This window comes from Ammospiza nelsoni, chromosome 5, assembly GCF_027579445.1.
Source record: "Ammospiza nelsoni isolate bAmmNel1 chromosome 5, bAmmNel1.pri, whole genome shotgun sequence".
NCBI lineage: Eukaryota > Metazoa > Chordata > Aves > Passeriformes > Passerellidae > Ammospiza > Ammospiza nelsoni.
The window spans coordinates 3765772-3791557 of record NC_080637.1 but is presented as its reverse complement, the minus strand read 5'-3'; the positions used below and the strand labels follow the sequence as shown (position 1 = coordinate 3791557).

General features: G+C 43.4%; 1 protein-coding gene across 1 annotated transcript; it reads right to left on the bottom strand.

Moving 5' to 3' along the window:
- Positions 1-14589: 14589 nt before the first annotated feature.
- Positions 14590-25531, bottom strand: RBM17 (RNA binding motif protein 17). The gene is made up of 12 exons (XM_059472058.1): positions 25471-25531; positions 24177-24317; positions 22951-23067; positions 21938-22104; positions 20021-20118; positions 19459-19515; positions 17630-17771; positions 16541-16692; positions 15844-15917; positions 15409-15507; positions 15016-15088; positions 14590-14870 (listed from the first exon to the last, which is right to left on the bottom strand). Exons 2-12 carry the CDS (start codon positions 24297-24299, stop codon positions 14767-14769), a joined length of 1206 nt encoding a protein of 401 aa, XP_059328041.1. The 5' UTR covers positions 24300-24317; positions 25471-25531; the 3' UTR covers positions 14590-14766.
- Positions 25532-25786: the final 255 nt, after the last annotated feature.

Sequence of the window (25786 nt, the reverse complement as noted above, 5' to 3'; positions counted from 1 at the left end):
CAGCAGAGATGGGAGGGAGGTGACAGGGAGCTGATTGCCTTAGAAAGGGGTGGAAGACACTGGGAAAGGGGTTTTGAGTTGATTTATGGTGGGGTTTTTTGATAGGAGCAGTACAGAACTGGGTGTAATGGATGTGGGTGTGATCGTGGAATTTTGGCCTCCTGCATCACTTATGCAAATTTCTGAGCTCATCAGAGCACCAATCCCATCTTCTCTGTGGGACAAACAGGGAAAGCCCAGCTGCTTCAGAAACAAGGGGGTCACAAACTCAGATCCCCCTGTTCGCATCTCTGCCCTTGCACAGGGCACTGGGAGTCCAGACCCTGCAGGGCTGGATCCTGAGGATGAGCAAACACCCTCGGGGGCATCCCTGGGCTGGGCTGAGCCAGGAGCTTTGGAACAGCACCAGGGCAGTGTGTCCTCGTCTCTGGAGCTCAGCTTGCAGCAGGAGGTGAAGGTGGTGCATTTTAACCTGGGAGGAGTGTTTATTTGTACTGTGGTTCCTTTATGCCCTCCCTGGGGGTAGAAAGAGGCATCGGCTTGGAGGGAGCTCAAGAGAAACTCTTTGAACTGTGCAGGATGGGACCCCATCTATTGTATTTGGGTCAGATTCATGGAGTCAGATTCATCATTCCTTCCCTGCCTCCAGACAAAGGCAGGAATGATGAATCTGACTCCATGTTCTCAGAGGGCTAATTTATTATTTTATGATACTATATTATATTAAACAATACTAAATTAAACTATACTAAAGAATACAGAAAGGATACTTACAGAAGGCTAAAAAGATAATAGTTAGAACTCGTGACACTTTCCAGAGTCCTGACACAGCTTGGCACTGATTGGCCAAAGAATGGAAACCCACAGCAGAATCCAATAAAACAATCACCTGTGGGTAAACAATCTCCAAACACATTCCACATGAGCACAACACAGGAGAAGAAAATGAGATAAGAATTGTTTTCATTTTTTCTGAGGCTTCTCATCTTCCCAGGAGAAAATCCTGGGCGAAGGGATTTTTCAGAAAATTTGAATGTCACACCCATCCTTTCGTCCTGGTGCTTGACATTGATACCATGAGCTCCATGCAAAACTGCTTCTCCCCCCTGGAGTTGTCAAGATTTTCCTCAAACCATCTCTGGGGTGCTCCAGAGCCTCCCCATCCATCTCCTGCAGGCTCCAGCCCCATCCAGACCCCCTCAATGCTGCAGGTGAGTTTTCTTCATCCTCCCCAGGGCAAAGTCTGCCTGGTTTGGCTTAACTCTCACTGGACAAACCTGTTTGGGCCAGTGGGTGAGGAGCACTCAAAAAAACCACCCCCCAGGCTGTTTGTGAGAGCTGTGACACCCACAGGAGTGACAGGGACATCAGTGTCCTACGTGGCTTTGCTGCCTCTGTCCTGCTCAGGGAGTGCTGGCTGCTGCAGGTGCAGCAAAAAGGTGAAGAAAATTGTTCAAGATTTGGTGCCATGGGCTGCTGGGGTGAACAAAATTGCTCAAGGTTTGGTGCCATGGGCTGCTGGGGTGAACAAAATTGCTCAAGGTTTGGTGCCATGGGCTGCTGGGCTGCTTCCAGTGTCTGGAACCAGTGACAGGACCTGGTTTGTGCCCTGCCCTGGAAACCACAGCAGGGCAGGCTGGGGTTGTGCCCAAGCACACTGAGCAGGCAACCATTGCCTTGGGGAGAAATCATCCAAAAATGGAATTTCCCAGGATGTTTAGTAACCTCAAAGGGCTGGGATAATTTAAGGCAGGTGGGTTGGACGTCCAGACATCCCAGAAGGTAAAGAGGAATCCTCCTTCACTCCCCATGGAAGGGAAGGACAGCCCAGCCATGCCCAAGGCATGCAGCCTGATTTCCCTATGAAAATTGGGAGTTCTGGTGCTTTTCCCAAATTTCCAGATTAATTTTCTGACAGGAAAATATGGGGTTGGGGATGGGGGAGGGAAGGGGAAAAAAGGGTGAGAAATTGGAAAAAAGGGGGGAAATTGGAAAAAGGGGGGAAATGGGAAAAAATTGGGAAAATGGGAAAAAATTGGGGAAAGTGGGGGGAAATTGGGAAAAATGCGGGAAAAGGGGGGGAAAAGGAAAAAAATTGGGAAAGAAAGAGGAGATAAAGGAAAAATTAGGGAAAAAATAGGGGGAAAAGGGGGGGAAATGGAAAAAAAGGGGGGAAAATTAGGAAAAAAAGGGGGGAAAACCGGGAAAAAAGGGAGCAGAAATGGGGAAAAGGTGAAAAAAAGTGGGAAAATAGGGGAAAAACGTAGGGAAGAAAAGGTGGGGGAAAGGGTAAATTTGCAAAAGGTGCGGGGAAGAAAAAAAATGGAAAAATTGGGAAACAATAGGGAAAAATAGGGGGAGGAAAGGAGTGAGGGGAAAGGGAGAAAAAGGGGAAAATGGGGGAGAAGGAAAAAAATTAGGGAAAAAAGGAAAAAAAAGGAAAAAAAAAAAAAAAGCAAGACCCAGGAGTTCTCCTCATCCACCTCAACTCCAGCCCAGTCCTCTGCTCTGGCTAACGAGTGAAATTCCTTGGAGCGATGAGCTTTCAAATCTCTACAAAACCAGATTTTTACACTTTTATTTCCCAGGATAAGTGTGGATTAGCAGTTCATCTCCAGAAGGATATTTCCAGCACGTGATTCCAGGGCTTAGAAAAAGAAAAACTTAATGAAATATATTCAGGGTTAGACCCAAAATGGCTCATCCATGAAAATCCATGTTTGGATGCTCATGTCCAAGTTTGCTGTCCATAACATCCTGCTCAGTGCCTGCCCATCTTGGAAGGGGCTCAACTCCTCAGATATTATATATATAACTCCTCACTTTTATTCCAGCACTGTTCTTGCTTGGACAATGCCAGCTCAGCTCCAAAACCTTCCCAGCAGGAGCATCCCAGAGATTTGTAGCTGTGACCAGGACCTGTAGTAGAGGATGATGGTTCAGGTCCCCATTAAGATTCTTCTGTCATCTGGTCCTTGCCCTGGGATTTGCTCCAGTTATTCTGTGTATTGACCTACAAAGATCCCAGACGGGACCATCCTTGGTGCCCACACCAATGAATCTGCTTTCCATTTCCCAGAAAATTCCAGAAACCAGCTTCCAAGCTCCAGCCAAGGCCATCACAGCAGTCAGAGCATCATTCCCTAGATCAGATATTATTGGGTTTCACCCACAGAAAGCACCCCAGGCAATCTCAGTGGTGCCAGGCAGTTTTAATAAGCAGAAAATACATCAGACATAGTCTGGGGATTTCTGGTGTACAAGGATCTTCGCCCTTTGCTCACAGCTCTAGAGCATTTCTGTCTGGCATCTAGAAAAAACAACTTAAAAGTAAAAAGTAATAATAATTGTAAAAAGTTAATGGCGAATCAAGCTGGTCCCAAAACAAGACTTAGATTAAACTAATCAAACTTTGGTCTAGGATGGTGAAAACAGAGCATCTCTCCTGACAGAGAACAAATGCCAGAGAGGGTGGCAGTGGCTCAGCATCACTTGAGGTTTTCAGAACATGTTGAGCAAACATGGTGGGAAGGGTTTCAGCCAGCACTGATTGTGCCCCAGGGCCGAGGGATGGTCCAGAAACTTCCTGAGATCTTCCCAAGCCCTGGTTTCTGTGGGAGAGGCACTTGGATCCTCCGTGGTTGCTGCCAGCTTTGCCAGCTGTGCCCTGCAGGAAGGTGTCTCCAGAGGAAACAGAAAACATAATTTAATGACTAATATATTAGAGGTGTTGTTTAGTTGGAGGATCCTTTTACCTGTCTCACAGGTTTAAACCCCATATTTCATAGAAACATGGAAAAGTTTGGGTTGGAAAGGATCTTAAAGACAATCTAGTTCCAAATCCCCTGCCATGGGCAGAGACACTTTCCACTCTCCCAGGTTGCTCCAAGCCCCATCCAACCTGGCCTTGGACACTTCCAGGGATCCAGGAGCAGCCACAGCTTCTCTGGATAACCTGTGCTAGGGCCTCACCACCTTCACAGCAAAGAATTGTCCCCTCAACTTCATCCTTAAGCCCAGAAAAACCTCTTTATCCAGGATGGAGATTTAATTTGCCTTCCCCACATTGCACTGAATCCATGTGTGCGCACAACCAGGCTTTGCACCAAGGGCCAGGGGGATGCCATGAGCTGCCCTGCACATCCCCAGCCAGGAAATGAGCACTGAGCTGTTCTCCCTTTGCAGCAGTGAGCTCGTGGGTGGGAGCAGTGGGAGGCAGCAATGTCAGTGCTCCCAGCATGAGGAGCAGTCACAGGGATCTCCTTCCCTGCAAGGCTTGTGCTCTACAAGCAAATAAGAATGCAAACAGCTCCTTTGAAATATTTATAACGTTTGGGATGACTTGCATGGCACAAGCCCAAGGAAGAGGAGGGTGCTGGGAATTGCTGGTGCTGGGCACACCAGGGGATTTCCTTATGTGATTGATCCAGCTTGCAAAGTTCTGTTTTGTCCTTTTAGAAGATGTCTGAGTGCTCAGGCAGGATCTCCTCCTTCTTCCCTGGGTTACATAGGCCCTGCTTTCCCTGTCAGCATCAGACCCTTATCCCACAGCTCAGCTGCTCCTGGCTGAGCTGCTGTGGTCACACCTGAGCCAATCTTCAAGGCGACACCTCAGTGACCATGCACTGACCATTACACCTCTGCTTTCAGCTCCAGGTCTTTGCTGACCCCCCACACTCCAGCAGCCAGATACTGGTACCCAGCTGTCACTGTGATATTTTCTGGAAAAATCCCTTCACCAGGATTTCTCTTCTGGGAAGCTGAGAAGCCTCAGAGAAAAAGGAAAACAATATTATCTCATTTGCTTCTCCTGTGTTTTGCTGCTTTGGAATGAGGTTGGAGATTGTTTATCCAACAGGTGGTTGTTTGATTGATTTCATGTGAATTGTTTTAACTTAGTGACCAATCAGGGTCAAGTTGATTTGTTCCTTTTCCTCCTTGACTTTGTTATCCCAATAATCCTTATCTCTGCAGAGTGTGAATCTCCAGGAAAGCTGGAAGTGCTGAGACTTGAATCTCTCATGCAGAGAAGCAGAGAAATGATCCTTTAGTGTAGGACTCAAGGGAATACAAGTTTTTTCCTGTGTTATTTGTATTCTTGGATGCAATTGTTTTATAAATCCATCATTTACTTGCGCTCTTCCTGAACTGCTCGTCCCCCTCTGAGTGGTGTTGAAGAAATAATTTTCTGCTACATGAAAGATGTCTGATAGGAGGTAGAAATTGGTATCTTGATCCTGGCTGTGCTTCCAGGTATTTATCAGAGATAATTTCTTCAATATTCTCTTGATTTGGGAAAAAAATAACCCTGTCTCTTCAGAAGTGAGGAGAATGAATGTTATCGTACCATGAGATGAATGTAGATTTAAAATTGACTCAATAGCAGCTGTGGGACTCTGGAGAGAGTCAGGAGTTTTCATTATTCTCTTTTAGCCTTCTGTAAATATCCTTTCTCTATTCTTTAGTATAGTTTTAGTATAGTGTTCTTTAATATAATAATATCATAAAATAATAAATTAGCCTTCTGAGAACATGGAGTCAGATTCATCATTTCCTTCCTGCCATGAGGACCCCAGAAAATCCCACACCCAGCTCCCTTTTTCACAGCAGGCTCTCCTCATTCACATCTCCACACCTTTACAAAGCACCTAATCTCTGTGATATGAAGATGCCAGCACTAATATCAGAGGTTAACAAAAGTAATCTCTCTAGGTCACCCTAGGTAATCTCTCTAGGTCTAGAAACTAATAAAAATTAGTCTTCTATAAACATCCTTTCTCTATTCTTTAGTATAGTTTTAATGTAGCATTCCTTACTATAATATAGTATCATAAAATAAAAAATTAGCCTTCTGAGAACATGGAGTCAGATTCATCATTTCCTTCCTGCCACAAGGACCCCAGAAAATCCCACTCACAGCAAACTCTCCTCACTCACATCTCCACTCTGTCATCTCCACACCTTTATAGAGCACCCAATCTCTGTGATATGAAGATACCAGCACTAATACCAGAGGTTAACAAAAGTAATCTCTCTAGGTCTAGAAACTAATAAAAAATTAGCCTTCTGTAAATATCCTTTCTCTATTCTTTAGTATAGTTTACTATAACATTCTTTAATATAATAATACCATAAAATAATAAATTAGCTTTCTAAGAACATGGAGTCAGATTCATCATTTCCTTCCTGCCACAAGGACCCCAGAAAATACCAAACCCAGCTCCCTTTCTCACAGCAGGCTCTCATTCCTGTGCTCATCACCAGCCTGATGCTTCAGCCTGGCAAATTTAGCAGGGGAAAGTTGCAGAGGAGCTCCTGGCCTGGTCCTGCTGGGAGGACAGACAGCACAACCAGGTCTTCAGGGCTTAGGATGCAGAAGGGACTGGGAACAATCAGCTTTTGGAAAGTTTACAGCCAATCTCCCCCTTGCAGCCTGACCTAGAGAGATTACTTTTGTTAACCTCTGGTATTAGTGCTGGCATCTTCATATCACAGAGATTAGGTGCTCTATAAAGGTGTGGAGATGAGACTGGATTAGAGAGGTGCAGGTCAAAGACTTAGGACAAGGAGGAACGGCTTTAAACTGACAGAGGGCAGGGTTAGATTAGAGATTAGAAACAAATTCTTCTCTGAGAGGGTGGTGAGGCCCTGGCACAGGGTGCCCAGAGAATCTGTCTGCCCCTGGAAGTGTTCAAGGTCAGGTTGGATGGGGCTTGGAGCAGCCTGGGATAGTGGAAGGTGCTGCAATGAGATGATCTTTAGGCGCCCTTCTAACCCAAATAATTTTGTAACCAGGTACTCTCGGTCCCTTGCAGATGCCAGTCTCCTGTTTTGCACAATTTTCAGCTTTTGGGTTTTGGAGAGAAAGAACTGGACAGAGTTTCCCAGGAGTAATCTGCAGGCAGCAATTACTGCAGCTGTCAGGTAGAAACCTTCCCAGCTCCTCTGCTGCTGCCAGCTCCAGCAGGTTTCTAAATTTGATTTTGCTCTTTCCATGCAGAAAATTCACTTTCCCTTCTCCTTTGATTTCTGTGGCTTTGAACTGCTACCACACACCCACATTGCACTGAAGAGGAAATGTCACATTTGGAGAAACATCTGCATCCTTCTTCTGATGCATCAAGAGTGACAGATAATCAATTCTATTTCACACAGCCCAGGCTTGCTGAGGCAAATTCTTGCCATGCAGTTGACTCCTCCTGGTTTTAAAACAGGAGGGGAAAAAAGGATGTATTGATTTTATGATGCCAGCACCATTATTTTTTAGCATAAATGCTGATAGTAGCCTCAAGTTTCCGGGCTTTTGTGCTCCCCAACACTGCAGGAAAAATAAAAACCACCAGGCTTTGCCCATGAATAAATCAGTCTGCTGGATAGAAATAAAACAAAGCAAAACACTTTTTAATGACCAGATAGAAATCCAAGTGAAGAAAAGGGAAGAAACTATGACTAGTATGTGATAGCTGAAGATATTTTCAAAACTTAATTTCCTTATTATCCCTAAATTCCTGACTTACTCAGAAGAGCTGGGTCCTTGCAGGTGAATGTGATCCTTCTGGGACAGAAACTTTGGGTGCAATGGTGGTGCGTCAAGGGATGATGGGCAGGGCTGTAATGGTGCAGGGAGATGGAGCTTCCTCTGAAATTTGTGCTTGAAGCAAATCTCTGATCCCCAGTTTGAGTACACTTCATTGCCACAGGATTATTTCCCTTGAAAAGTCTTTAAATTTTGCTGTTCAAGTGCAACATCCCTTCCTGCAAAGAGGGAAAATACCCTGGGAATTGCCCCAGCTCACATCCTGTCCCAGTGGTAACTGCATCCCTTCAGCTTCACAAAACCAAAACCACAAACCCCACCAGTTTTCACTCTCCATCCTCCCAAGAGGAGCTCAGTGTGTTTTGCCAGAATATCATTTGAGTTCTGTTTCACAGTTGCCATACAAGTTTTACAAGTTGAAAGCAGAGAAGTCCAAAAGTGCTCCCCAGCTTTGTGCCTGCGGCAGAAGGTGGAGAAAGCCAGGAGGAGTGGAAGAACCTTTGTCTTAGCAGCACCATGTGGATTCCTGAGCTGTTGACTTGCTGCAAGCTCTCAAATGGAGGCCAGGGATCAACCCCTTAAGAGACTGGGAGAGGAAAAACAGCTCAAGGGCTGTGAAGTGGCAAGATGCTTAAAAGCTGTTTTAAAAAGAAACCCATGCTCCTCCCACAGGAGGACTGAGAAGAAGCAGGAGAGAAGAAAGAAAAGGGTTAGGCATCTTGCTGGGAAAGATCTTGTTTTTCCATAGAGCTGAGGGTGTTTTGGGCTTTAAACATGTGCTGCAGCTGCTGGGGCTGCCAAGGCAGGGCAGGGGATGTCCTGCATGGGAGACAGGGCCTGCTGGGTGCGGGATATTTGTGCCCTGTCCCCTGATTCCCACAGCTACAGGGCTGAAAGCTTGGGGTGGGTGAGGTTGTTTGGACACCAGGTATTTGTTTGGACACAAGACATAAGGCTGTGTTTTTGCATTTCTGTACTAACAACCCTGTGCTCTGGGATTTCCCAATTTCCTGATGCTAAAAAGAGAAAAAACCATAAAGCCACAACCATGACCTCAGCAGGAATCAGGGTGTGAGAGGAAGGAGCACACACAAACTACCGCTTCTTCAACTTACAAAATGCTTCCTTTGGCTTTCCTAGCTGTTCTTCCATTGCACCTTTTCCTCTTCAATATCCATTTTCCTCCCGTTCAAACAGGACTTTGCTTACTGACATGGAAAGCTGTGTTTGCACCTGTGTACAAAAAGCCACCAGCAAGATCCAGCCCCACCTGACACAAAAAAGCAGCAAGATCCCTAAAGGAGCACAGCTGACAACAGGATCAATTTTGTATTTGTGGTCAGATCTGGTTAAAGTATCAAACACAGGCAGACAGGATTTTTTCATTCATTCTCTCTCTTTAGAAACAGAAGTGAAAGACTTTAGGGTTGCCCATGTTTTTGTGCAGCAGTTAAAAGTCCTGCAGACTTTACAGAATTTTTTTTTCTCCTTGCCACCACTGAGCTGCACCTTGAGTGGCACAAAATATTTTTTGCAGTCCATAGGAGGTAAAATTACACTGGACACTCAAAGCAAGCAGCACTTGTAACCCACTGACCTGCAGGAAGAGAAGGGCAATCTTACCAATCCAAGCACTCATTTAGAAAAAGTTTCAGAGTCAATAAATCCTTCAATGAGGAGGAAAAAGGAGCAGCTACTCCTTTACTGCTCCTGACATAAGGCATGAGTATCTATGGGCTGCCCAGGGGTTAAGGTCTGTCAGCTCTGGCTGATGTTATGAGCAACTCATATAATTACCAGTTTTGCATCCTTAAAAAGTCCTGTCTTCCTCTGTGAAGTAGGAAATGTCACTAAAGTCTTTTGAGGAGAAGGTTAATTTTTGAGCAACCTGGCCTAGTGGAAAGTGTCTCTGCCCATGGCAGGGGTTTGGAACCAGATGGTCTTTGAGATCCCTTACAATCCAAACCATACTATGATTTTGTGATTCAAAACAAGGTAAAGCAGATGAATTCATCCTCTAAATTACACCACAGGTAAGAAACAGCTGTGTTCACATATTAGACACAAAATCAAGTGCCACATGGCCTGCCAGGAGCTGCCTGATCATCTCCAGCTGGCTTTCAGAAGTACCTTCTACAGCCACAACCAGAAGCCAGTGGTGATGTGTGAGGATAAACCAAACTGATGGATGAGAAAGGCACTGGGATTGCTCTTTAACTGCTCTGCAGCTTGAATAAAATCACAGCAGCACAGGGCAAGAGGGAAGTCTTCTATCCAAAGTCCTGTCTATAGGACACACCAAAAAAATTATCAAGCCCAGGTCCAAACCCATCTATGAAGAACCAACATCTGCCCAGAGCAGCACAGCAGGAATCCAGATCTCCCAGCTGAGTCCTCTCATTGCTCAGTGACAGCAAAAGAACAGAGCACACACTGCTAGACACAATCAATCCCCGTTTGTCTTTAAGGATAACTCATCACCTAAAGGCAGGAATTCCCTAAAGAACTCCATCATTACAGTACTGTGACAGAAAGTGCTTGTAAGTGACACCAAGTCCTCCATGACCACAAGCAGCTCCTGCTTTTTCGGGAACAGGAATAGGGTTAGCCTTGCACCCAGCTAGGAGCACATTACCAGTGCCAGATGCATCCATACATGGACCTCTGCTGTGTGGATGTTCTTGCTCTCTTCCAATTTTTAGAGAATTTTAAATAATTTCCACAATTCTGGGAGCAGCTGATCTAACAGTCTTCTTATGAAGGACAAGAAAATCAGCAACAGTCAGCTTGGATTCACTGAGGGGAAGTCATGCTTGCATTAACTTTCCCCAATGAAGGTCTGGCCTGGCAGGGGAGAGCTGTGGGTATTGTCTACCTGGACTTCTGTAAGCCTTCCAAACATTGTCATCTGTGAGATTCTCCTCAAAAAGATGCTCTTGAAGCTGCAGGAGCAGCCACCAAAAGCTGCCTGAATGATAAGTGGCTCAGGGTCTGGCTGGAGGCCAGGAGCTGTGGGTGAACTCCAGCGGTCAATGCTGGGTCCAGCCCTCTTAAACACCTTCATTAAAGCAAATTTGCAGATCACATGGACTGGGAGGAGTGGCAGCTACCTCAGGTCATGCTGCCACCCAGAGGGACCTGGGCAGGCTGGGAAGAGGCTGGCAGGAACATCATGGAGCTCCATGAGAAGTGCCAAGTCCTGTTCCTAAGGAGGAACAATACCAGGCAGGAACATGGGATTAATTCAATGTAACACAAGGTGAAAATTACTGCTCAAGGCCTCTTGCACCAATTGCTGTGACGACTGAAAGTTCTCACTCCCCCATTAGACTTCTGCTTGTGGAGCAAGACAGATCTGAGAGTTTAAGATCCTCTTTGAAACCTCCCATATTTGTCTATCTTTAAGAGAACTCTATGATGTTACAACACATCTTTTCTCTTGCACAGAGGGGTAGAATACCCTGACACACTCAAATCTCCCACAGGAGCCTGGTTTCAGATAAGCCTCTCCTAAGGCAACCACTTGCACAGACTGCAGCACATGAATTACATCTCCTTCTGAACTTGCTTCAGAATCCAAAGCTCAAGGCTAAGAAATCCTATTTTCTGTTGCCACAATAAAAAGCAACCAAATGCAATGTGGGTTTTGGTTGCAGAGGTGCAAGTACAGGAGAATAGGGTGTAATCCCAACTCTCCAAACTACCTTCTGCATGTCCTTGGGCAAGATATTTCTTGTTCCTGCCTCTCTCCCTCCATGGCTATTCAGACAGAAAGTTCTTTGGGGCAACAATTCTCACCTTTCATGTAAAAGTGGCAAAGCAAACTTAATAATTTGACAAGAGTAATGCTAAAAATGTTCCCTGCAAGCTCCATCTCACATTAGATTTTAGTGACTTTACTGAGCAGGCAAAGTGATAAAATAACAGGTGAAATTCAACATAGGTTAAGTGCAGAACAGTGCAGGTGAGAAAATAAATCATAACCCATGTGCTGAACGATGTGCTCTGAAATAGCTGCTACAGCTCAAAAACACCTTGGGGTTTGAACAATTAGGAAGGTAATCAAGTCACTAAATCCCCACTATTAATATAGCAGCCAGTGTTCTGAATTAAGAAGAGAACAAGGCAGTGATGCCATTGTGCAAATCCCTGCTCTTAAGACCTCAGGGTTGTTAATGCACCAGGCACCTCATTCAGCTCTGGGCTGACACGTCCTACACGTCCCTCTCAGCCTCCTGCTGGCTTCAGGACACTCAGATCTCTCTAATTCTAATCTGAATTCCCAGAAGCAATGAACAGTTCATACTTAGCCCAAGAGGAGATGCAGTTGTTCAATGTATTAGAGAATGACAGTATTTACACAGGTGCTTAAGCCAAGGAATTAAAGGTTAAGTTTAGGAAATCATACCTGAAAAACACCCAGTGATTCACTTGAAGCACTAAACCAGTAAGGTAAGTGTTCCTAACAGCTCATCATCCTCTTCACTTTCTGTGAAATCAGAACCTTTTAGGGCACCACACAAAAAGAGAAACAAAAATATTATTAATGCTTCAGACCAGTCATCACAAAGGTACATGACAGAATGAGGTGGCTGCACAATATCCAGGGTGTAAATACAAACCATCAAATAAAACTTGGTAGCTGCAAAGAGCTCCAAATTAAGTGCTGCTGAGCCTTTGGAAAGGGCACTCACTGATGAAACAGAGGAGAAAACTGGATGTGTAAGCAGGAAGAGCTGGAGGTGTTAGATAAAAAGTTACTTGAGAAGCTACTAGAAATAGAAGTCAGTGGCAGGATTCCAGAAGAGGCAAATTCTCCAGCAGAGAAGTAAATTCAGAACCAAATATTTCAAGCTATGCAAGGTACAAACACGCCTGAGGAAGTCTGAGCCAACACAGTGTTGAAAAACAGGGAGAAGGTGCATTTGCCAAAAAAGGCTTCCTGCTAAGGAGACAAAGTCTGCCCCCAGAGCTCAGTGAGTGCCTGAACCTCTGCAGGTTTCCAGAGCTGTGCAGGTTTGCTTGCATCACCTGCTCACACACCTGGCTCCACTGTCACGTGTTTGTGCAGCCTCCACCACACAGGTGGAACTCAGGGGAGGTAAATCTGCTCCAGGTTTGCCTGCTTCAGTGTCCCCCATGGTACAGAAAAACACCTCATTTATAGCAGGAATCTCCTACACAAAATACTAATTGAACAAACCCTCTCCCCTACATTTTCATGGATAAACTTTACTCCTGTCTTCAATCACAATAAGGATTTTCAGAATGAAATGGTTTAAAAATTGCCAATAAAGCCATTCTCAGCAAATGGAAAACCTTCAAGTTATCAGACTGGAAGCTGAGAAGCTGGTGCTGAAAAGCAGAACAGCTGGTTCAAGGCACACAAAACAGCCTGTGTACCTCAGGAAATACAGCCTAGTCACTCAAGAGGCATTTGCTGAACAAGAGCCATAAATATATCACATTGCTTAAAGCCAAGTCATATTTCAAGCTAAGTTCAGATCACATTCTACCTGCTACCAGTGGTTAAACTTTCTACAGCAGCCACTCAAATTATTTGAGTACTACAAGCAAACCTATGCTAATTCATAGCAGGCTAATCTGTTTTACTACACAGCAGCAAAGGCCTTAAAGTGTTGCTCAAAAACAAGGAGAAAACAAACAGCAGAGGCAGGAACAGATCTAGATTCTGGTTTTGCCCCAAGTTTTGTGGCTTTGATGTCAGGGCTGTTCCTCTCCTCTGCTGCAGTGAGGGTGGAGCAGAGTAAGTGCCCAACTCTGAGGAACTGCCCTGCCCAACACAAGAGCACAGTAAGGAAACCAACACACAGCAGGTAAAATACCAGGTTTTTTAAAAAAGGATTCTGTTTTACAAGCAAATGTTTGTACAGAGGTTGGTGGAACACAAGCAGACAAAATAAGCAAAACACAAGAGCCAAGGGTTTGTCATAGAAATCTGCAGCCAAAACTCAACAAAAGGGCAAGAACTGGAGATATTCACAGCATTGAACTACAGGTCTGTCCCCCCTCCCCCCAGTCCATGTGTGTAACAGGAAAAAGACATCCAGCATCAGCTTTCAAACAGCTAAAACACTCTCAGGGCTCACAGCCACTTCAGTATCTCCACAACTCTGGGTGCAATGGGGCACAGAGACAACTGCCACCACTGCAGAGTCCCCTCTTGGCAACTCTTTGTCACACACTGTTCCCAAACAAAAGGCAAACAGAAAACCAGGAGCAGAGAGAGCTGTGTACTATTTTACATCTAGTTAAAACTAAGAATAGTAGTTTTAGTAGTTTGGTTTGTCAACTCTTCAGATTTTCATGAGAACTTCCCTCCATGGCCTCCTCCTTTGAAAACTTCCACAAGCACTCCTTCCCAAAAGAAAGCCTAACTCTGATGGTATTGGACCTCAAAAATAGAAATATAAACAGAAAGAACAAATGGTTAAACAAAGTTAGTTGCCAGTGTGTGAATCAGAGAATGAGATTCTGACAGCTGGCCAGATACAGGAAGGAGTTTCCCTTCTCCCTTCTAATGACCTGCAATCAGTTATCCCTGGATATTCCAGCACAGAGCTCCTGCTAAGAGTCTTAATAATTCCCTCCTTTCTCCATTTCCCTGGATTAGAGATAAATTTTCTTTTGCTCTGTGAAGCCAGACTCAATCCTTGTTATTTCAGTCTCCATTCTGGCACAGGAGCTTTGTCCTGGAGTCAGAACAAACCAGCTGCAACTGTGCAATGACCCAAATCACTGGTGTGCAGAGATGAGGACTCAGGAGAGCAAGGCTCTAACTCTAGCAGAGACCATCAGGGAAGAGAAGATCACAGCACACAGTCCTTGTCCAAAGCTTCACACTTATTGTGGATCCAGCACAGGGACTCCATGATGAAGCACCAGAACAAAGAAAGCAGGAATAGAGACAAAGCATCTCCTCAGCAGTGGGTTTTCAACAGAGCAAAGTCACCTGAAAGCTCAAAAAAAAAACCAGGATCCCCAGAGCAGAAAGCAGGAATGTGCAATTCAAAACCACACAGATGTGAATCTTACTTTCAAAGGGCTTTATATTACAAAAAAACATAAGTCACAACGAATGTGTAAAATCCATTCAATGAGGCTTGTTTCCAGTCTGCCAGGAAAGCTGCTTTTCTCTTCTTTATTCCCAGCCTACTGCTGAAAACCTGATTGCCAAAACAATGACACCTCGAGCTAGATTTTTAAAATCAAACTTGTTCTGCCAGATCCAGCACTCTGAACTTGTCCAGGTTGTAGAAACAAGCCTTCACCACTCTGCCTCCAAAGTATCTTCCATTTAGATCCACAACAGCTGGAATTGAAACAAAGAGCAGATCAGCAAGCTGCAATTCAATAAAATAAACATCCCTTTAACTAAACAGCCTGACCAGCGAGACTGTTTAATCTCTCTACAGAAGTTAGCTCTGAGCTGCACAGGACACAATTTAGGATCCTACCTTTGATGGCAGATTCAACCCGTTCAAACTCTAAAAATATTCTTACAGCTTCATCATCAGGGGCACCAGGGATCTGAAAAAAACAAAAACCCCAAGCCATAAGTAATTAAAACAGTAGTGAGAACATTGTTTTCAATTGCTTTTCTTCACAAAGGCAGTGAAAGAACGAAATAAAAAGGTTCCAGAAACAAAATACTCAAGTGGTTTTTACACAGTTGCTATTGTTAGAAGCTTGTATCTTACAGATACAGAAAATCCAGAATTCCAACACAGTAAAGGACCCTGAGAGAGTTTCTATGTATGCCTCTCTTAGGCAGTAACACTCCAGGTGTGAGGGATGAGTGCCCAGTTTGCTTTCAGAGCAGCCAAAAATAGAGACAGATTATCTCTTACCTCAAAGATGACACATTTCCCAACCTTGCCATATTTCTCACATTCCTCCTTAGTTTCAACTTCAAGGTCTTCATCCACCTCCCCAGCACCAACCATGTTCTGAAAGTCAAAAACAAACCCAACTCAGCGCATGGAGTCTGTGCAGGTGATTGTGTAGACAAATCACAGATGCTCTGTGAACTGTGACCACAAACACTTTAAAAGCTTAACAGCTACAGGAGGAGACAGTTCCCTGTCCAAAGGCAAGGGAACTGCACAAATTAAAGCAGTGTTGATTTAAAGTCACAGCCTGTACCCCAGAAGTCACATAATTCCTCCAGAACACAGAACACTGTGGGTGCAGGCCAGAACCATTTGAACTGTGCAGAGTTTTGTATCAGGAACAGAAATTTAAACATTTCAGCACCAAGACACATTCCCTTACTCCCAACTCACCCTCAGTAAGACCACTTTAGTTGGGCATTTCAGGATCTCAGTTAAGGGGTTGGAATCTGCCTTCTTGCCTGTTTCTGTTTGAAGACAAAACAGTGAATAATGGTATAATTTAAGATTAAAGCTCAATTAGGGACTTTTATCAGAATCTTATTGATCAAATGGAATAAAAGCTACAAAATGTACTTTCATATTGGTGAGGAATAGTTATTCACAACTTGTAGCTACCTGGAATGACAGTAAGCAGGAAAATAACTTCCAAAGGTGTGAGTTCAGCAGTAACACTAACAATGTACTACTTCTGAGAGGGAAATAATTCCTAAGCTCAGAATTGTATCACAAGAACTACAAGTATTCTGACTTCTACCACTTGTGCTCAGAAGCCTGGATGTTGTCTCAAGATCAGACAAGAGCAGGAAAATGAGAGCAATATCAACAGGATGTGACAGGGAAAAAGCTACAGGGGCAGAGCAGGATCAGCCCTGGAAGTGAAGATGCTTCCCCAACACTAAAAGAGGAAGGGAAGGATGAGCTAAAAAAATGCATACAGAATCACTCTACACGAAGATAAAAAAATAATAAATTTCCACAAGAACAAATATGACTCATTTTCCCAACTCCAATGTTTTCAACAAGGACAGATTGTAAACAGAAACCCAGGAGCTTCATTTCTCACACTCTTGGTGCAGGACACAATTACCTTTTTCTGTAGATTCACCAACAATGATCTTGCCACCCCTCTTGCTTGTTTTCTCTACTGACAGTGCTGTGCTGAGCCCCTGTTCATGTTTGCCCAGTCCCTGGCCCTCTCTGAAACCATATTTCTGCATGATTTTGTGAGCTACTGTCCCCCTGCAATGAGAAAAAGAAAAAAAATTCATAAAGGTTCTTCCACAAAACATTAACACTGCATTTCTCCTGAGTGCTCAAATATCCTACCTCCTAAAACTGCCTTACACAGGGGCAGAAAGTACAGGAGCTTCTACAACTTACATGATTTTTTTTCTAAGCAAAAGGCTAAAAAGGCTAAAAAGTCTGGCTATGTAATGCTGAAAGATTAAAGCACTAAGTCACAGAAGAAATAGCCAATTGTGTGGTCAAAGTAAGGCAGGTCAGGTCAGATTTTTAGCCCTTCCTTCAATGAAGTCAGGGTTCCATGGTAATACTAATTAGAGGTGGTGGCAATACACAAGCTGGTCCAACTGTACCAAGTTTGGTTATCTTTTTCTGGACAATTTAAAAAAACCCCATCAAACCCAAAAATGAGGTCTCTAAGCTGTTTTTAGCTATAGATTCACCTTCATTTGTTGCCAGAGTAGTTGACACAACATCACATACAAGGCAGGAAAGTAAATGGGCAGATTTGCAGCCACAGCTGCTACATTCATGCAAAATACACTCTGAATTTTACAACAAAGCAGAGCTGAAATGATTTGAAATATCAATTTGCTGGTATGTAGCAAATTTAAGAGAAAGCTGGAAAAGTAACCTAAAGAACTAACATGCCACCTGTGTTTTCAAGTACACTTCAGTGGCATAAACACTTTATGGTGGAGTGTGGCTTAAAAGCACAGCCTTGAATGCAACCACCTCAGATGTGTTTTTCCAAATCCTGTCAATCCACATTTTTTCCTCTATCCTGCCAGTTTGGACTCTCTGAACTCAGACTAACCCCACACATGCAATGGGTTGTGCTCTTCTCTCCTGACAAACTATTTCAGGCTTTTGGTTTCCACCACCTTCCAATGCCTTTTTCCACAAAATGTGCAGGAGTCACTGGTTGATTTACCCCATGTTGGCAAGGAAGGAGTTGCTGGGTCCTGTGGGGGAACGAGGTCTCTCTGGCTCATCATACACTGGGGGAGGAATTGCTGCTTTGGAAGAAGGTGCCCGAGGTCTTGACTCCTCCTCATATGGGAATGATGCTACAGCTGGAAAAAACAGACACATTTGGGTTTTTTTCAATAAAATCCTAACAAACTATGAAAAGGTTTTACACATAAATCCAAATCAGAAGAATGTTTCCTTTGCACATTCTGTTTTGACATCCCCTCACTTCTCTCTCTGAAACAACATCTGAGTTATTCTGGGTTTTCCTTATTGGATATAGATTGGATTTGAATCCAATCCAATATAGAATCTATATCCTCATTAGATATAGATTTCCACACCTCTAGAATGCATTCATTAACCTCTTATTAAATGGAGAAAAAGAACATTAAGAGACCACCTGCACTACAAAGAGATTATGCAGAGGACAAACTCTCATTCACCAGGAAGAGAATTAAGACAAAAATGGATCAATGCACACAACTCAAGGCCCAAGGACTGTAATAAAAATACACTGCACATTTGCAGAGAAATCAGTCTATTAAAAAGAATGAATGCAACTCATCTCACTGGAAATTTCTGAACTGCAGCTATTCCTGGAGATGGATCTGGATATCTCAATCATACTGGTTAGATTATTAAATCACCTTCCACTGACCAGTCAAATAGCAAAATGAAAATTAAAAAAGCCTACTAGAAAAAAAATCCCTTTTGAATGGACTTTTATCAGACTGACCTGATTTCAGAATATTTTCTTGTACACTAGCTCTTGTATCTTATCAAATAAAAGGTCAGACATGAAGTTTGAGGATATAATATGAGGAAAAATAATTCCTATTTAAACAGAAGATGGACCGGACTATGGGACTTTTGCTATACCAATATTTTCTTGTTTTCTTCCAGCCTGGATTTGAGCACCAAGTAAGAGGCAGTACAAAGATTTCCTTGTCACATTTTAAAAACTCTCCCCTTAAGGATATTTCTATTTCCAGCCTATATTTACTTTTCCTTGACACTGATCAATTGCTCTTAATTATTTACCCAAAAAATGTCTTTCTCTTTTGACTGTTTATACATATCAAATGCTTTCACTGTATCATTCACTTAAGTTCTGAGGTACTTTCTACATTTTAATCTTGTCATAAATACAATGAGGACTCTTAAAAAAAATTTTGTGTGCATAAGATTTTTTTCTTATTATTAAGCAGAAACATACTGGTAATTGCTTTAAATTTCAAAATTTACAGCAGTTAGACATGGAAAAAAATAAAGGAATGGTTTTGTTCCTCTAGCAGGATGATGCCATCTCGTGGACAACTGAGATCCTCACACCACCACTGCACACAAATCTCTTCAGCTAAACTGCATCCTGGAAAAACTTATAAAATTCTGTCTCTAGTGCAAAAGTCCTTTAGAAAAGATACTCACTAAGTACCTCCTCAAGGAAAGAGCAATGGAAAAATTCCTTCTCCAGACTGTGGAGGTTTCTAATCTACCCAGAGAAACCTGCCTATGATATTTCTTTCATATCAGAAGTGGCACATGGTTGTAAGAGCCCAGTTTGCCAAGCCACCTGTCCAGCAGTACAGAAAGATTTCTTCAGCACAGAGATGTGAAGCAGGGCAGCATCACAGGTCCCCCACAGCCTCCCCCCAAGAACAAAGAACTTGTTCATGTCCTGCTGCTACAAAGAATCCAACGGGAAAAGCAGGAGGAATTAACTAAATAGAAAGTTGAGCAGGAAATGAACACTGCTGGGTTCAGAGGAGAGGATTTTGGAGTACTCACGTTCTTTGTCCTTCTCCACAAGAGAAGTGGGTGGTGCAATGGCAGCTCCTCCCATACCTGTGAGCAAGAACACAACACATTTGGAGGATATCACAACAGACTTGAATTATTTACTGTAACTTTGTTGCTGAAAGACAATAAAGACTAATTTTGTTTATGCAAAGACTTATTTCTGACTCACATCATTTGACAAGCTCTAAGGGCACTGATGTAACAAATGCAGGAATGAAAAGCTGCAATAGTGAAAACTCAGATTCCCACAGACTGATTTATGTCATACCTCATCCCTTCCCTGGAACCTACACCATGCAGAAACTTACAACAGGTATACAAAGTAAGGTTAAACAGAGGTATTTCCACAAGTAATTTGGCTGCCACCTGGCTCCATGGAAAAATACCAGTATTCTACATTCTGTTATGTTGTAATAAAATGCCTTTATTCCAAAGGCTCAGAATTAACAGTGTACTCAAGTGAGGACAGAGAAATCCATGAAACAGGACTGTGAATTCCCCTCCCTCTTTTTCTCCTCCTTCCACTCCAGAACCATAAGCAGTTCCTTACTTCTTTTCCGTCTCTCCCTCTCATAATCTTCATCTTCATCAGAATCTGGGTCTGGTCGTCGTGAAAAGCCACTGGCTTCATGTCTGTCCTTACGCCTTCTAGGAGACACAGCAAGTCAGGATGAGAAACCATGGGAGTTAACTCTTGCTTTTAATTTGTGATCCCACCTCTGCAGGGTGAATTATTCTGCTCCATCCAACTGGCATTAACACAATTCCCATGAAAGTGCAAGTTAACACCTTCACCATTTGTTTCTTTGCTTTTACCATCACGGGGCATTTTTGGTCAAACAGAAGATGGATCTAAGTCAAGATTATTTTGTACTTGCAAGTGAGCCAAGAAGAATGCATGGAAAGGAGGAAGAATCTGAATAAATCTTGTCCAAACAGAACAGTGACTGAATGGAATAGGCCTTGCATGGAAGAGAGAGCAAGGTAACACATTAATTAATCAATCACCCTGCTTTGGACAGAACCCCTTTTACATTTCCCATCACAGACTACACAGACCAGTATCATTTACTGAATAAAAAAATATCCTCATGCTTAAACATCAGATTGTTGAGACACTTGCTTAGCAATTAAAATAAGATTCAGGAATAATTTCTAATAAGAAGGAATGCTTCAAGATTTGTTTGCACTTCAGCTGTTCTCTGATGTGATCAGGAAATTGCTCATTTTAAAACAACAAAAAGGAAAAGCACTTTTCCTTAAAAGTTAAGTGCACACCTAGTGCACAAATGAAATCTTGTTCCTAGCACAGCCACCAAAACTGTGCTAAAGGATGACAAAAACAGATTTACTGTGGAACCACACAGAATTTCTGAATCTCTACCCTATGAAATCAAAACAAATGCCCAGCCTGAACTTCCAAAGCCCACATCTGATGAAGGTTTGGCTGAGATTGTTTCCCTGCTTGAAATCAGAATTTATTATGTATTTTTCACCTCTTTTCTCTAATGTTTATATGTATAAAAATGTAACTAAAGAGCAGTCAAAGCTGAAGCTCTGGGAATGACATCCCAGATTCCTGAGGTCTTGCATGCCAGAAGGGCAGAGCCTCAGGCATTCCTTCTTCATCAAAACAACAAAGTTAAAACCATGAGAAGACAGAGAAGACCCAATGACTAGAGATATTAATCTCCACAATCTAAACAGGGCAGCAGAACTGTAATTCCAGATGATTCATACTGTGATGAGGATGGTTTATTCACTTCACTTGAAATGAGCCAATGTGATCTTCTGCATGGCTGGCAGACATTTTACCACTTATAACAATCAGATACTGAATCTGCATTCAACTTCCTTAATATGATTACAGAGATTTCTTATTTCAGGGAAAGGGCATTAAAAATAAAGCAGTATTTTCTTTTGTTCAGAGACAACAGATTAATAAACATATAATTAACTTACTTAATAATTAAATTAGTGATTACAGAGTATTAAAAAAGGAAATGCAATTATGCCTCTCAAAGGCTGTACTAGCTACATTTAAAACTGAATGCATCCATGGATCAGTTTGTAGTTTTTAGAAGCAGAAAGGCTGGCTCCATCACTGAGTGCTGAAGACGTTTTTCTGTAGTCAGGTGACAATGACATCAAATACTCTAAAACACCTGCAAGGTCAAAGTCTGCTAACAATGCATGAAATACTCAAATATTGCTGCTATTATTGAAACAAAGTAAATTTAGAATAATTTTGACAAGGGACTTGCAAAGCTGATAATTCTTATTGTTTTTGCACTATTTAGTGATTTTTACCCAGAGCATTAAAACATATTAATGAAAAGACTGCTCTTGTTTCTACAAGCATGCAGTATTCACACTCTAAGAACTTCCAAGAATGTAGAGAGATAAAATTAAATAAATTGACATGGTTATTTAGACACTATGTCAAGCCTCTAAACAAAAGCCTTACTTTTCTCTCTCCTCAATCTCCTTCTGCCTCTCCAGCTCCCGCTGCCGCTGCCGCTCCTCCCTCTGACGTTTCACCACCTTCTCGTAGTCATTTGGGAACATGGGATCATACTCATCTGCCAGGGGAATCAGCACATCTCCTGCAGAAAAACCACTGGGGACAGGATCCTGGAAAAAAGAGAAATTCTTTTTTGAGCTGAGATCTGAAAACAACACACAGCTGGAAAGGAAAAATTTAACACTTCTGATTCCTTCTGTAACGTCAGGTAATATCCTAATCCCACTGGTGCTGGAAGAAATCTTGGTTTTATTTAAACCTAACATTTCATCCAGTCTCTCATTACATAAAATTTTTCCCATGAAGAAAGAACCACCTTCTCCCCTTGCAAAATGCAAAGCAGCAGCAAATCTGCAGGGACAGGAATTTTTCAAACCCCATTAATGCATTATTAGAAGTTTTATGACATCTTTTTGCTGCAACCATCTGCAGGGTCCTCCCACACAATCTCATCAGGATTTTTATCAGCTGCTATTAATGCAATACCAACAAAGGCACAACAGACTGTTCTCTAATCTGAAAGAACCATTTCATAACTTCTCCCTTGAAAAAGCTGCAGGGAAAGTTTCTCTTGATTCCTTACCACGAGAAATTAATTTAAAAGGTTAGGTGGCTTTAGTTCTTTTATTTATCAGTTGATTGTTATACAGGTCCAGTTCCAACACTGGTGCAAACACAATTATAGTTATTATTTACCTACCCAAATTGCTGTCATGCCAAGTAATTTGAAGGATTCTAGGATTCTAAGATGTCCAGGATTCTAAGAACACTTTTTTATAACTGCACATTAACCATGGTAATTCCATGCTGCACCACACGTAAGTCTGAATGAAGTTGAAATGTTAATTAAAAACTCTCAGCAGAGGAAGATATTCTCAGAAAATAATCAGTTTTTTGACCACTAGGAAACACTCAACTTCCAAAGCATCTGGAACTTTCAGCTGCCCTGGGCTTACCTTCAGCCCAGCTGCCACGTGAGGGGGAGTGTCCACAATCTGTCTCTCATCAGAGGAGCTGCCTCGTTTCAGGTCAATCACTGGAGCAAGGACTGTGGTTTGTTTTGTTCTCTGACTCTGCAAAAACCACCCAAACACACAATGTCTAAAAAAGATAAAGCAGTTTTCTAAAAATCAGCTTGCTTGATATACTTTGCTGTAGGTGAATAGTCCTAGGTTTTGACTGAGAGCAGAAACACACAATAAAAATTCATCCAATCACTTCAGGTGAGTTTGAACTGGGTTAGTTTCTAAGAAACTCAGATTTATTCCAAAGAGCTACTGTTCTTCCAATTTATCATCAGAGAAAATATTCTAAACTCTTCTGAACTCTTGAGTTTTCTAATCCTGTCCTGTTCTTCTGTTGGGCTGTGGATACACTGCACATCAGTTACATGGACAAAGAGTATAACAAATACAGCAGTCAGTAAATTTCATCCATGCAGTTTGCTCCAATTATCAACCAAATCCTGCCCCCAATTTCAGCAGCATAAATCAGGAGTAATTCCTGTGAAAAAATGCTGTGGCTACTTAGGTATCTGCCATCAGAGTTACTGCTTTCTTTTAATTAAGTAATTTCACAACAGAACCTACAGAGCCCAAAGAGCATTTGTGTCCTGCCTGAACCAAAATATCAACACTGCTCAAAGAAAAAGGGTGAAATATAAAGAAGCAGCAATAAAAAGAGAAAATGGCTCCGTCACAGTCTAATAAGAATCAGCTGGCACTCCTCCTTTTCATCTACTGTGGAAATATTTGCTGTAAAATTTCTAATACATAATGATTTGCAGGTTAGCACCAACAGCCTTTAAATAACAACCATAAATAATGTAAACATGTAAATAATCAGTTATAAAGCGACCCCTACTTACATTAAAAAAATAATTTTATAAAGCTGAATCTCATTATCTTTAAAGCTAAACTTGAAGATCAGCTTTTGGCTCTGCTGGCTAAAAGCTCAGGGGTTTGCAACACATACATCAGTGCTTCCTTCAGTTTTAATTTTGAAACACTTCCTCTAAGAAAAACGAATTTTCCCTTTTTCCCCTTCAGCTTTGCCAAGCTCTTTGCTACAAACTCACAGACAAATGCCAGCAAAATTACCTGATTATCAAATCAGTATTCTGAGGTCACAAACACAATGCACTGAACATGAAAGAAGTCTGAAAAACAGGAAGGGACTGTACCTTTGCTTGTGTGAGAGCTGCTTTCTTCACCTGCAGCTGAGACTGCAGCAGTTTGAAATTCTTGGACCAGCCTTCTGTTTTGGAATCGCTGGTCTCAACCCCCAAGTCATCGTAGAGTGACATTTTCTCTTCAATTTAGAACTGAAAGACAAAAGGAAAAAGAAAACTTCAAATGACACCATAAATCTATTTCCAGGTTATTTGCTAATACTTTGAGTACCCCACCTTTTATTTCACTTTTCCTAAAGCCAGAGAAAAGTGACCTTTTTCTGGCTAGTGGTCAATATACAAAACTAGAGCAAAGCTGTATAAAAGTAACAGCTTTTGAAAGGTGATGAGAACTGCTCAAGAATTAATTAAATCCTGCAGAGGTTTATGAACAATTAGGGCTTAATAGCAAGAAGTTTACTGCAAAAAGAAAAGGTTTTTGAGGATTATCTGGCTTTGGGATGAGTACAGAGCGGGTTACAAAGGCACAGATGCACAGGATGAGGACAGGGTGTTGCAGGAATTCCCACCTGCCACAGAGCAGTGGGATTTTGGCAGCAGGACCGATGCTATCCAGGGGGAGACAGCACGCACTGGGGAAACACAGAATCAATCAAGGTAGGAAAGATCTCTGCGATCAAGTCCAAATCTTGTCTGAGGATCAGCTTGTCACCCAGACCAGAGCACTCAGTGCCACATCCATTTTTAAGATGGACATCTCCAGGGATGGAAACTTCACCACCTCCCTGGGCAGTCTGCTCCAAACCTTAACCACCCTTTCTGATAAGAAATTCTTCCTCATGTCCAACCTGAACCTCCCCTGGCACAGCTTGATGCCATCTCCTCTTGTCCTGTCGCTTGTTACCTGTGAGCTAAGCCCGACCCCCTCTGACTGTCCCCTCCTGTCAGGGACTTGTGGAGAGCGAGAAATTCCCCCTGAGCCTCCTCTGCTCCAGGCTGAGCCCCCCCAGCAACTCCTCCTCACACCGGTGCTCCAGACCCTTCTGGATGGATGGATGGATGGATGGATGGATGGATGGATGGAGCTGTCACCGCGGGAAGGGACAAGGCAGCGAGGCACAGGAGCTGTCCCCACGATAAAAGGAAGGGCAGGCTGCGACCTCCGTCACTCTGGGAACAGAGGGGGCAAAGCAGGCCCTGACGCCCCCCCACCTTCCACACAAGCCCGGAGCCGTCCCAGGAGCCGCTGAGCGTGGCACACCCGCCCAGCCCTGCCCTCCCACACCCCTCAGGGCCCGGAGCCGCCTCCCCACACGGCCGGGCCGGGCCCGAAGCCGCCGCTCACCCGTCCCGGCGCCGCCGCCGCCATGAGCCGGCGCTGAGCCCGCCGGGAAGGGCCGCGCCTGCGCACTGCGCCCCGCGCCGCCGCCGCCACAGCGCCCCCCGGCGGCGGGAGGAGGGAGCGGCAGCGCCGCCATTGCCGCCCCTCACGGCCGTTCTGAGGGGACTGGGAGGGCGGCACGGCACATCCCGGGAATGGGAGAGGCGGCACGGCAAATAATACAGCAGTCAGGCTGGGAGGGCGGCAGGGAGTGCAGGAGGCGGGTAGAATGCTGTCCCCGCCCCAGCTGCCCTCGCGGAAGATAAACCCGGGTTCCTTC